General features: G+C 41.5%; 2 protein-coding genes across 3 annotated transcripts; one reads left to right on the top strand and one right to left on the bottom strand.

Annotated features, from left to right (window-relative positions):
• Nucleotides 1–24: 24 nt before the first annotated feature.
• LOC135536842 (DNA polymerase lambda-like) lies at nt 25–8294 on the bottom strand. Its single transcript, XM_064963090.1, has 8 exons — nt 8226–8294; nt 7870–8005; nt 7281–7702; nt 6867–7181; nt 5387–5560; nt 5037–5165; nt 1643–1811; nt 25–1351 (listed from the first exon to the last, which is right to left on the bottom strand). The coding sequence occupies exons 2-8, from the start codon at nt 7982–7984 to the stop codon at nt 990–992; spliced, it is 1686 nt and encodes a 561-aa protein (XP_064819162.1). The 5' UTR covers nt 7985–8005; nt 8226–8294; the 3' UTR covers nt 25–989.
• Nucleotides 8295–8499: 205 nt separating this feature from the next.
• LOC135526380 (protein DPCD-like) lies at nt 8500–10995 on the top strand. 2 transcript variants are annotated; one of them, XM_064954715.1, is made up of 6 exons: nt 8500–8584; nt 8818–8898; nt 9020–9144; nt 9366–9499; nt 9869–9971; nt 10515–10995. In XM_064954715.1, exons 1-6 carry the CDS (start codon nt 8521–8523, stop codon nt 10617–10619), a joined length of 612 nt encoding a protein of 203 aa, XP_064810787.1. In that variant the 5' UTR covers nt 8500–8520; the 3' UTR covers nt 10620–10995. The 2 variants fall into 2 exon arrangements, with proteins under 2 accessions (XP_064810787.1, XP_064810797.1); XM_064954725.1 differs by having other exon boundaries at nt 8848–8898.
• Nucleotides 10996–13813: the final 2818 nt, after the last annotated feature.

A 13813-nucleotide genomic window follows, 5' to 3' on the forward strand; every position in this document is an offset into this window, starting at 1 on the left:
GCGAAAGCTGGAGGGAGCAGCAGCCTTCTCAAATGAACAGTAAAAGTTGATTGCATTTGTTTTGAAACTGGGCTGTCTCCCGGGGCGTCAGCCAGGTGCCCCGTTCAAAGCCCATGGCAAAGTCAGCTCAGAACAAAAGTGATGTAATTAAGCATGTGGATTAATGAGTAGGATTCTGTGTTTTCACATGCAAAAGTGATTGCTTTTTGCTAAAAACACTTTATCTGCCTTCCCAATGAAAACTAGTTTGAAAAATTCAAACAGAGTATTTGATGGAAAAGAGATGTATGTTTCTGGACCATGCTGCCTTGTCGACTACATGATAGAGCAGCACAGATTACTGTTGGATTTGTGAAGGGTGCTCCTCCCTCACCACCTTTGCCCGTTAATGTCAATGGCCATAAACCAGTGCCCCGCAGCTCAGCATCATCAAATCCGCTCATTGGTTCCTTCAAAATGGGGACTCTGGCTCGGACTGGGTGTGGCGTGCTCGGTCACATCTTTTGTTCCATGTGTGCAACGTGATGGGTGTTGGGTTGCGTTGATCACCACCACTCACTTTGCAGGCTGACCCATGGCTTACCTCAGCCAATAATATTTGACAGCGAGGACAGGCATTTATGAAAAAGAACAGAGGTTTAATATTAAATTATTTATAGTAATAAACCAATAATAAACACAACAAAGTTGCAAAAACAAGGATTACCTTAGTGATTGTTAAAGGTAGTGTTTAATATTTCTGTAATCACCATTATCTTCATAAAAACATACCAAGCAGTCACCATGCATCTTAAGTGTTTTTCCTTCTTTAAAATGAGATTATCATACAATTCAAGTCTAAAATCACAGTTGACATGTTGATATGACACCGTCTGAAATCTGCATACATAAGCATGATCTTCACCTCACCACTATCACCATCATCATTTTTTTGTAAAAATATATAACTTATGCATCGACTCATACCAACAGTGTTAAAAACATCAACATCACCAGTCTCTTTCCTGAGGTTCCCTGAAAGGTATTCCCAGATGGGTGAAGACATCCTTCTCAGTGAGCGTGGGTAGTGGTGTCCCCCCATACACCTTCAAACTTCCTTGTCTCAACACGTCGCTGTTCAATGAGTGCTCTGATAGGCTCATGCGTTTTGTCTTGGCCAATGCCCTCATAGAGCGGTTAAAATGTGCCGAGCCGGTGAAGTACATGAGGGAGCAGGCAAACTCGCCGTAGGGCACCACGATGACGTCGAGGCGGCGGTGGAGCCGGCCAGGTCCTGGCAGACGACACACACCCATGTACTTCTTCTGCTCGCCACTCTCCTCATGGCTGACTAGGTCGTCCGTCAGGAAGCCTGAATAAAAATGTTTTTAAAAAAGAACAAGAACCGGGTCGCATTCATTAGGGCACACCATAGCAAAATGTTTTGAAACAGAAAACGATCATGCCTAGTGAATTATGATCCATCTCTCAGCTTATCCCACTATTAAATACTTTAAATGAAAAAAATAAACGATTAATAATATCACGTTGAAAGAAGATGAATTGTCAATACAAGAGAGAAACTTAATGTCGCTATAATTGGTTTGGGAATTCACCGACAGTTAATAAATGAAATGCCCTGTATTTGGACGTGTCCTCCTACCGCTCTGGTGGAGGCTCTGTAACACTTTTCTAAAGACACCCCGGTGGGACTTCCCGTCTGGGTGAGAGATGAGGACGTCAACATCTCCACATGTGTCCTTCCCCCGGCGGTACGAACCACAGGCCATGGCCAACAGGCCAGGGTCCAGAAACTGAGCTGCCTCCTTCACCTATACAGTAGAAAAGGACAGGGATATGTTACCGTTTGTCATGGAATAACAGGGCTGCCTCCTTCACATATAGATACTGTACATGTACAACAGGAGAGGAACAAAGTAACAGTTTGCGATATCCAATAATTGTTTTGATTTAGTAGACCTTTACACTTGTACCTGTACCCATATACGTGTTAAAAATGGCAGATTTGGGCACTAATAAGTGGCTACATTGGGACGTAGTAGCTGTGCAGTAACTATACATGACGTCAGAGCTCAGGCTCTGCGCTTCACAGCGCTGTATGGGTTTGGACTGTCAGCCGTTCTGAACTTGAGCACCGGTTAAGAAGTCTCCCCCCCCATCTCTCCCAGTACTTGCGCAACATTTGCACATGTTTTTTTGTTCTCTTAGTGAGGGAAATGCTTTAAGTTAAGAGGACTCTATGTACTATGAAAGATGAGACGTTGAAGATTATTATAAATACCACTTTGATGTCACACAAGCAAGCCAAACACCCGTGAGTCCAAATGTGCACTTCACATCTCCATATCATAAAACTCATGGCATATACAGTGTCAGCGTTTATGATCACTAGATGACATGGCGTCATACCCTGAGTTGTTCTGAACAGAATGTGCCTATGCTTGTTTATTCTGAAGATAATTTGCCACCTGAATGCACTCATGACTCCTTTCTAAGCGCACCAAAATGACAATCCATTTCTCTGAATGAGCTGGTGAAAGCCTAACACTGTAAGATCGTATATATTAACTTAGCTAGTCATGTTGGCAATAGAACAAGCTTTCAAATCAGGCCCACCTGACCCAGTGATTTATAAGACTTTTGGGATTGTGTAAACAGCAACAGTAATTGTGTGATGGTGGGAATGAAAGGTTGTGTTTTAAATGAAACAACTACAAGTTTGCTTGCTCTAGTTTCTCAGCTAGGAGAGGTATATAAAAAAAGTACCTTATAGTTGAAGACTTTTTCATAAAAGTTCATTGAAATTGCTTAGGAACTGTGCACACTTTGGATAGGTGTGTGGCAACTTGGAGACACCAGTTAGTCCTCTCACTCAAACCCTTGTAATTTTTGTCTTACGTTGCACCTACCCCGTATTTTTCAGGAATAGTGTTATGTTACAGAATGTATCCAGAGTATTTTCAGATTTCGTTATCAACAAATGAAAAGTACAGTAAACATAAAATGCAAATAAAAGTGTTATGTTTGGATTCAGTCTTGTGTCAGGTGAACTGTTGTGTACTCACCTTTGGACTAATAATTTTCCCATGATCTCCAAACTGTTCCCTTTCAATTGCTACCATGGTTATGCATATGCTTTTCATATTTATTCTGTAAGAAGCATTTCAATTTAGCCCTATCCATATAGGCCAATTCCCACAAGTGTAACGGGTTAATGACTGACTCATTCCAGACTGGGCCATTTTTTGCTTATTTGCTTATTTACTTCATTGTAGGGCAAAAAAATTAAAATAAGTCTTAATTCGTTCATTTAGACTACAACATATTGATACAACCTAACTGATAAAACGGCAGTTTTGATTTGTAAAGCTCAATTAGAGTATAGTCTTGCACAGCATGATATATCATCATCAATGTAAAATATCACAATATTCAATTTAATCATATAAATCGCCCAACTCGAGACCACACTGAATTAGCTTGTTTTACATAGTGAAACATGTTACCGTTTGGGATACAATACATGGTGGGGGCTCTCTCACCTATCGAACAGGACAGGGACATTTTGTTTGTTTGAAATACAGTCAAATCTGCGATGGGGGGTAGCCTGGGCATCCAAATTTAATCGTTGTTTCACGATTGTTTTTCTGATACACTATTGTGTTTCGCTATTGTCTCAGGTTAAAAAAACAACTATGAAAAAGAGCAATTCAGCTTGGATCCCAGACCAGTGGTGGGGAGGACCACTTTGCATACAATGTATTTATCATGAATGGTTATGGGTTCTAGACCATGTTTCAAAGTTTTCCCCAGTAATGTTCTCTCAAGGACCTTCATTATAACATATTACAGAACCTTTGGTTTGATTCTCATTCATATTTGGACTCAAAATAACATGCTGTACACGTGTTGAATCTTCAAGACAAGTCCTCAAGTTGTATTTGTATTACCTACTTGAAATTAGAAAAGAAAATGGTGTATTTTCATAAAGCCTTGCCGGTCAACAGGTAAGCATTAACCGTATTCAAGCAGGCCAGATACATTTTGACGACACTACCTATTATTTTGACAAGCCACAAGTCAAAAGGACACATGCTATAGTCATCTTTCTAATCTGGACTTTGTATCTGGCAGCCACAAAAGCAACAGGGAAATCCAAGTAATACTATATGAAAACAACTGGCTTTGTACCCGGTGCTCCCAGTGACCAGGGCCGCGTTTCATTCCACGATTATGTTCCCTCCCCTTCACAGATCTGATAGGCCTGGACAGGTGAAAGCAATAAGGTGGAATCACAGAGCTAGATAGAGGACTCATCTTTGTATCTGTGCCATTATACATACAACAATCCCCATTTTAAAGTAGTCCATTTTCTTCTTCTTCATTGGCTGATTGCGCCCAACTCATAGGACTCCCCACGCAGTTGACTACTTTAAAGCAGTGAAAGCCCTCAATGGCAATGTCCATGCTAAAACGGGTTATATCCACGATGAGTCCTCTATCTGTATGGGTGGAATCTACAGTAGATGAGTTCTTGCTTTACAGCCACCCCGTTGTCTCAGATCCATCAAAGGGAGAGAACGGAGGCAGGGAGAGGAAACACCTTTCTGGAATGAAACACAGCCCTGGTATCTGCTGACATATGATGCGCCAAGTTTCTAAGAGTGAGTTCCCCCCCTTTGGGATGCGGCCGGCAGGACTCTGACAGAGAGTGGGATGTCTGCTTTCTCCATCACACACAGACCAGGCTAGGAGAACTGGACTGACAGTCTGCTTAGGGGCCTTGGCAAACTTAAAACATCTGAACTTGGCTTTGAGGTCCCGTAGCATTTCACTTTACAAGATCTCTTGTTCGCAAGGGGGTTAGAGTACTGGACTGGAGACACTTTTCTAAAGAAACTCTCTTAACCCCACTAGATGAAGTGGGAAGAAGAGGCCTGTTTAGTCTATAACTAATATAATGTTAGAATGTTACATTTTAACATTGATTGACCTTTAATGTGGGTGCTTGAGACAATAAGAGGGAGATGTATTACCGTTTTTTCAATGGCGGCTGCCTCTTCTCTGGGCATCCGGTCCAGAAAGTCGTCGTAGTGTTTGAGTCCAATTATTTGGTTGTGGTTCAGATTGGCCTTGGTGCGGATGTCCTCCAAAGTGCGGAACCCCTAAGATGGTAAATATATATTTTTTCATCTCATGTCAAATCAATTTGTATCACACTATCAATCACTAAAATTAACTGCACACTCCACAATACAAAAATAACAAATCTTACACAGTCATGTGTTGCATGCAAAATCAGAGAGCGGGAAAGAGAGACACACACAGACAGAGAGAGAGACTGACTGTGTGACAACCAACACCCTCTAAGATCAATCCATCTAACCTGTGTGTACCAAAGCTGGGCCGTCTTGGCCCCTGCCCCCCAGATATTGGTGAACATCTCCAGTACTGGCACTGCCTCTCCCAAGTGATCTATCTTACGGAGGTGCCCACTCTCCATGATCTCCATGACCTTGTCAGCCATCTTCTTGCCAATGCCCTGGATCTTACAGGCCTCCTGAAATGTGAGGCATGGTTTAGTCAATTACAAGGAGTTAAAAGGCCCACTGCAGCCATTTTTATACTAATATCAAATCTTTCTGGATAAAAATGATGTACCTTACTGTAATAGTTTTCCATTCAAATGGTCAAAAATAAGGACTGTCACGGTGGTGAGGGAAAAACAGAAAACCAACTGTTATTGGCAGAGAGGTTTGGAACTCTGTTACTGGTCTACTAACTAATTTACCAAGCTGAAACTCCCTTTCTTTGGGGAAAAACCTGGGTGAAGAGAGGAGCTGTGCCAGCATATTTTGTGTTACATTAATTGCTATCATTTTTGTATTTATATAGCAAGAAATGGCAGTTATAGATGTTAAAAAAACGCAAAAATCTCTAAGTTAGAAATGGGGGGCACGACCCTCCTCCAGGCCTCCCCCACCGGTACTCAGCAGCACAACATTATTAAAAAAACCTTGTCAAACCATGCAGATTAGAAGGTCCTGTGTAGTTTGTGTTTTCAACATATGAAGCAACTATCAGGAAATAACATTGATCACATTGTCACACTTTAACTCCACTATACACGTCAAGTTGCTTTTCCATCAGCATCTCATCAATGTGACGTTTTACTTGCTACACAGAGCACGTTGTTTTGAGAGAGGAGAGGAGCAGAAGGGGAGTGTCTGTATTCTATTTTTTCTACTGTACTATACATATTAATTGATAATGCATAAGTACAATAGCTTTGGCCCAGTTTTTCACAGGTACTAGTGGTTGAACTAAATGATCCTCTAATGATCCTCTAATTTTACAAGTTGCTACATAGTCAATGTAGCTAGCTAGCTAGTAGTAGCAGCTTCGTGACTTCAGAAATCTATGTAAAATAACCATTGGTGTACAGCTAAGGCAATATGCAACAATAATCAACTATTTCTCATTATTTAAATTCACAAGATAGAATGAACACGATTCTTGAACTTGATGCAACACGTGGCTTTCATTGATTTAAAAGGAAGCATTTCCTCAATGGCTTCATTAGCTGTTATACAATATGTTACAAAACACGGTAAAAACAGACTTTTTTATGCACTGGGCCTTTTCAGGCCACCTGAAATTGACCCAGCAGCAATCAATTTATGCATCCATCAATCAATACACGATTTATGCACCCACCTTGGGATGCAGTTGCGTAAACCAACCAAACACATTTTACAATGTTTGCAATAGTGTGAATAGAGAGACAGGAATGAATTATGATGACACAAATACAAAATGGCCGACCATAATCACAAACTATGCAGATATGGGACTAAATAACATACCTCATAGGACGTGATAGGCTTGTGGTAGCTCTTGAGGGCGCTGACGGCTTTGGAGTAGCCCAGCGCTCTCCATCTGTCCCCCTGGTGCGTGTAGGCCTTGGCCAGCACCTCCAGTTTATCTGTGATGTGCTTGTTGTGGTTGTCAATCTTGGACTGGGAGGACTGGGCACACACCCACTTCCCTGAGAGAGGCTTCTGTTGGGGGTCTGAGTGGGCAGTGGCGGTCCTGGGGGTTTCGTCCTTGGGGTGCAGGCCACTGATCAGAGCCTCCAGATCACTCTGGGAGACGCCATATTCGTCTTTAGTGTCTTGGACCTATGGATACATGAAGTAATGAAGTGCATGATTAGGGCCAGAAGAAGCTATCATGCAGTGACAGGGTTATGGTTAATGGTTATGTGGTCGCCAACCTACAGTCTCTGTTGACTCATTTGGTTTTATTTCATCAGAGATTGGCTGCTTCATGTCCTGTGTGGCTGGAAGTGGGATACTGTTGAGCATGTCTTCTTTGACACCGTCCTTTGTAGTTTCCATGTCTTTGTCTGGGTTGAGTAGGCTGTAGTCTGCTGTATCCAGCAGTCTCTGCTCACTGATGCAAGTGCTGAGCCAGGTGCACTTCAAAAGATAAACTCCAGAGGGCAGCCTGTCCACTTTGAGCAGCCTGAGAGCCCTGCCACAGTCCATACTGTCATCCACTACTACATGGGTGACTGTGGGACAGAGGGAACTCTCAGTTTGGCCTCCATTCTGGACAATCTGTTTCTGGAAGATCTGACATCTGGCGTTCCCGATGCCGGCTGGTAATATGTGTACGGTGACGCCCTGGAAAGCACTCCCTGAAATGGGATTGTGAAAAAGTAGTTTTACACACACAGGGCTTGTTCAACATCGACTGATCTACAAATCTAGCGTCATAAAATCATTATTATTTGTAGATCTGTCAATCAGTCACAATGTGTCCAAAATGCATTACGAATGTGATGCTCTCAAACACGGTCCACACCTGTAACAGGTACAGTTTCATCAGTCTTCCTCTTTGGTGGGGGGACATCCTTTCCTTCACGTGCCCCTGCTCTCTTCACTTTGGGGAAAGCTTTCATAATTCCGTAGGCAGACATTTCGCCAGGGAAAGGGAAGCCCTGGAAAATATAGAACAGAATGTGACAACTGACACCGGCTAGCTAGCTAGCTAACTTTAGCTGACTAGCTAAATTAGCTAGCAAGCGGACAACAACAACGGCATTTAACGGTTTTGAACAGCTGGGATTCACTCACTCCACTGAAATATGTTACGTTATATATTTATTAAACTAATTTCTATTATTGGTCGATAAACTCTTGAAAATACATATGTTTTACCCCTTTGGACGACCAAAACACAAACCAATGTTAAAATGCAGATGGTTTAAAAATAATTAAACTTCCGGTTCGTTATAGACCTATTTTTAGTTCTTGCACGACAAAGTTAAATATTTTTCGAGAAAATATTGTAAAAAAGTATGTATTATTTTATTGAGTAAATGTAGACATGTTTTTGACATATTATGGAGTTTAAAAAATAATGAAAACTTCATTATACGTTTCACGATGACCTCCGTTGCCGTGGCTACCGTGGCTACACGTGATGTTTCAGGAAGTTTCAGTTTTTTGCAATATGGCTGTGCAGAGCTGGTCAGATCTCCTAAAAGCATCCACGAAAACCGCTTTAATACACGATGGTGAGTGAAACAGAGAGATATAGACAAGTTATCATCATTATTGTGTTTTGTATCACAACATTTACCCTTACATTCATCTAGTAAGACTTCAGTGTCAATTATAAGCTCGCTAGCATTATCTGCTAACTAACACTAACGTTCACTTTGCCTAGCAAATCTGTTTAGCAAAGATGAAAGCTAGCTAGTTCACATTTAAGTGCATTTCTATTGGTGCTTTGCAAACCTCTTTCCAGGGAAAAGGAAGATACACTATCTCTTTACAGATGGGAAAGAAATGGCAGAAGAATATGACTTGACAACAGATGAGCTCATTGGTAAGCTTGTTTCAGATTAGACATCTTCTAAAAAGTATCCTGCATTAGCTGCATTGCTTCCGGTGCATTATATTATTTCCACTCTCAGCTGATGTTACTTACATGTATTCTTACTTTGCAGTGCGAAAGTGGCGTTCGAAAAGCACCTTGAAGGGACAGGGACCATGGGAGATAGAAGTTGGAGAGCCAGTCCCATCTACTGTAGCCAGTTTGGAATCAGATGTTATCAAGGAAAACTGTTCAAATGTGAGCTGTATTATACAATATTTACATCTGTTATGTTTCAGGCCATGATCTAAATTGCTAATTGATTCTAGTTCAATATCACCAACAGTACTCATCCAAATGTGTCAACTAATACTTTTTACGACCGTGGAATTCACTTCATTTTCATCATTTCCCTATTCAATTAATCATAAATAAACAGTATGCATTTAACAGTACAATGCTTTGTTGTATTTCCTCAGCCTGTATTTATGCGCAAAGACACAAAGACCAGTTTCCTGTGGAGAGTCCGGAACCTTCCGTACCCCAAAGAGGTCTACAATATTTCAGTGGAGCCTGATCAACGATGCTGCATCATACGAACAAATAACAAAAAGTAACATCCGAATAGCCTCTATTCCACTCTCATGCCCAAATGCTGTAATAGTTAAGCATACAGTTGATATGTTTCCACTCCTTGGAAATCTACTGATAAACTGCTAGGCCTATATCACTTCAGATATCATAAACTACAGGTCCCTGAAATGTGATACCACATTCAAAGTCTATATAATTTATACAGTTGTAACATCTTCACAATGGAGAAGGCCGCCTATATTTTCTTTTCTTTTCTTTGTCGGTATTAGTTACAGTTCCTTATATGTAAGTGAGGCTGGCTCTCCTATAGGTGGCACTGTTGACAAAAATATTGATCTCTTGCCTTCAAGAAACCCTTTTCTCACTGCGGTGTGTTGATCCTTTGCAGGTACTACAAGAAGTTTAATGTTCCTGATCTGGACCGAAGCCAGCTGCCAATGGATAGTTCCGCGCTCAACTTCACCCACGCCAATAACACGTTAATCGTCAGTGTAAGTACTCCTGACAACAACAACAACTGACAAACCAACTACAGTACTTCTCAAATCCCACCATGGGTGATTTTGCACTGCAAGTCTTATATCCAATATACAGAGACTGATGGGAAAACTTGAGGCTAAACTATAAGTTGATACTGGAGACTAGATTGAAACTATATTTTTGTATTCGTCTCACTTGTATCAGAACATGCCTGTAAACTCAAGGGATTGAATCATTGAATTAGTTAGTAGGCTATCCTAATGTTTGTTCTAAGTATCTGATGAAGAGATTGACTGTTACTTTATGTGTATACCTATCATAATCGGTTTCTCTGTGCTATTCGATTTCTTATTCCTTGTGTTTGTTCAAATTGGCACCCTATTCCCTATATAGCATACTATTGAGCCCGACTCTGGTTGAAAGTAGTGCACTATATAGGGAATAAGGAGCCTCTGTGTTATCCCACTTCAGGCCAAACATTACACTACAGGATGTACATGGAAGGGAAAGGTGTTTCAGTAGAGGTAATTACCTATTCTGTCTTTCCTTTCAAGTACAAGAAGCCCAAGGAGATATTAACCCTTGAGCACGAGCTACTCCGGGAGGTGAAGAAACTGAAGGGAACCAATGAAGAGGACGTCGACTGCAAAACTCAATGAAGTGCCAATGTGGATCTGAGGGGATGTCACTCAAACAAGTCGTTTTTTGATTTGCACTGGTGATGCAGTATCCTGTATGTTTTCTACTCTGACTTCTGGTTCTCAATGGGATTCAACTATTGGAATAATTTTGCGCAGTGCCTTTTCCATACTTTCCATTGTGTTTATTGCTGTCGAGGTGGGGGGGGATGTGGAATTGAGGCAGTGAATTACAAACATAGCTACTTGTTCAAACTTGTTCTGTCTAAAAATATTAGAAAAATGTCACTGCTGTTCTGTAAAAAGTTCTGAATTGTTGTTGTCGAGATACGAACAATTATTGGGTTTAATACGTGATGTTGTCCTTTGAAGATGAATACAATTCCATTGTTAACAACTGTCTCTACATCTCTCTTTTCCCTTAACTATGCAAACTATTAGTTGTTAAAATACTCCAAACGCAGAGAGTTCATCCCCCTCCCACAATTCTTGGTCTCCTTCCCTTGTTAAACACTTTAACACACAATGCCTTTTCCCTATTCTTTCCACACACACAAACACACACACGCTTTTCTCGACGGGGTCGCCCTTACAAGCACGTCCCATTTGTGTTAACTGAATACCCTTATGCTCATGATTGTGCAGCCCAGAGTAGGCCACCCTGAAAGCCATTATGGCCGAGCTAGCCAGTACTAGCAGGTCTTACTGGTCCCCTGAGCCTCGCCCAGTCCTCCAGGGGGTGACTTTACTGGCCCAGAGTCCTCCAACAAATCCTCTCGCAAACCCCAAGACTGGGGATAGCCAAGGATAGGTATGGAGCTTGGATGACAGAATCACTATATTGCTGGGAAGTAAACAAGTCGTATGCTTCTTTGTAAATATAGGTTCTTGCATGACAGTAGTACTGAATTACTGCAAAGTGGAAAAAGGTTGTAGGCTCTTTTGTAAATCGAGTACCACGGTGAGCCACAATGAGAAACGTTATCTGACTGAATGCTTGCTAACTTTGACCATCAAACTCTAGGGAGATGAGTAACAAGTCATTATATCTGACTAAGCTAATATGACTGAGGTTTGACCATCAAAGTTTGATTGAATGAAATGAAAACTGAAGTGAAATTTTACTGATTTACTTTTTAACACAATGTGTTATTGTATAGCAGCTTACCTAGAGCAGTTCAAAACAAAACATAGATGCTGCATGAAAAGAAAACTATGCTGCAAAAAAGGAACAATTCCATTTAAATATAGATTCCTCTAACCTAGTGGTGATTCCTTGCATTTCTGGGACTTTATGTGCATAACCAAGTGAGCAGTACAATGGCTCAACACCGCGAATAAACCACAGGTCACTCACTATTGTGCTTTGCGTACTTCCTAAAGGGGAGGAGATATGTCATGGGATTTGGGAACCAGATCCAACCAAAGCATAAGATCTGAGAAAAGAATTCTCAACTAATTTCTCAAATCAAGAGTTGCTGTTGGATTGCTTTGACTTTGTGTTGTCCAAATAAAATCTTGGACACGGAATGAAACGACCATTTGGAGGGTGATTTGTGTACACTGCTGTCTTTTCTCATTTGGCAGAGCAGGATAATGCTTCAATTGAAGTGCATGATGTGTCCTAGTAGCAATTGAGCCATGAGGATAGCCATTCATTTCTCAATAGGAGTAACAATAATAACACAACAAGTTCAGAGTTTTTATCCTGTCAGATTTATTGAACCTTTTTGATCACAGCTTTCAGTTGTTCATTCATTTGCAAGTCCTCAAAGCTGGCGGCGCTTGGCGCTTAGCTATACTGAAAAAACATTCCTCATATTTGGAATCCGACCTTTAGCAAACAACCAATAGGACATCCAGACTTCAAACAGTGAGAAAGAAGAGAGGAAGGAAATATAGAGGGTCTGCTCTGATTCTGTGGTGCAGCCAGGCCGACCAGGTCTTCTTCCCTGTCATCTGATTCTGTGGTGCAGCCAGTCCGACCAGGTCTTCTTCCCTGTCATCTGATTCTGTGGTGCAGCCAGGCCGACCGGGTCTTCTTCCCCCTGTCATTTGGCCTCTGCCAGTCATGCTCAATTGCTCCTGGGAGAGAGAGGAGGGTTTCTTTCTGCCTCGTCCTTTCATTCCCGAATGCCTCTTCCCAGCCATTCCCTCTTTCAGCCGGTGCCACATTTTGCCACACTGAGCCCCGGTGCTCTTTCGTTTTCCCTCCCTCCCTCCCTCCCTCCCTCCCTCCCTCCCTCCCTCCCTCCCTCCCTCCCTCCCTCCCTCCCTCCCTCCCTGTGAGACTAGCTTCTTTTTGATAACTGACCCCTCCTCGTGTTATTATTCGAACCCACTATTGTATAACATGTCCTTTTATATGAGGGCCACAAAGGGCCCATTTGATCACAGGGTTACGGTGTGTGATCGTGAGAAATGCAACTACATGGTGGTAACCTTTGTCTCGAAACAAAATTGTGGGCTGACCTCATCTGCTTTTAATGCATAGCCCCAGCTATTCAGGCCCAAGTCTCACTTGCTGAGCACATTGAATTGCAGTAGCCTGTCACAGATATCGCCCCTTAGTTATCTGGGTCCCCAGTTTTTTAGGCAACGTTAGAACCTTTGGGACCCCAAAGTGACCCAGCTAGAAAAATAGTTACAAACGGCGCATTGACTCAAAATTCTTTTGTGATTTTAATATACACTCTACAATAAATATTTCCATCATTTAAAAGTATTTTTACAAATCTTCCAATTAAAAATATATTCATATATGTAGAAAACAGACTAACGAAAATGAACGCAAATGGCCTCCTAAATGCTAAATAATGTGTTTTACGTGTATTCACTGTTATTTAGTTGATGCAACCACATGATGATCCAAAGATAGCTGCCATGTAATGTGTATTCATTATTTCTCTCTCATAACATCCTCTCTTTATAGCTGTGTAGGGTTATCACTAAGCCCAAGATGTCCTTTCATTCATTCAAATCTCATCGAGTGCTTGAGCACTAAAATCGTCCTCTGGTTATAAAAACTCTTTCCTACGAATAAACCTCAGTCTGACGTAGCAGATTAGATAGTCTACTCATTGTTTTAGACACAATCCGGTACAAAACACAACAAAAGGAGTCCTTGCAAGGAGCAGAGGTATGGTAGTGGTATTTTAGTTTGGTGTGTTCCCCTCCCTCCCTATGCCTCCTCTTCTTCTTCGTCTGTTCTTTCC

Source organism: Oncorhynchus masou, chromosome 5, assembly GCF_036934945.1.
Source record: "Oncorhynchus masou masou isolate Uvic2021 chromosome 5, UVic_Omas_1.1, whole genome shotgun sequence".
NCBI lineage: Eukaryota > Metazoa > Chordata > Actinopteri > Salmoniformes > Salmonidae > Oncorhynchus > Oncorhynchus masou.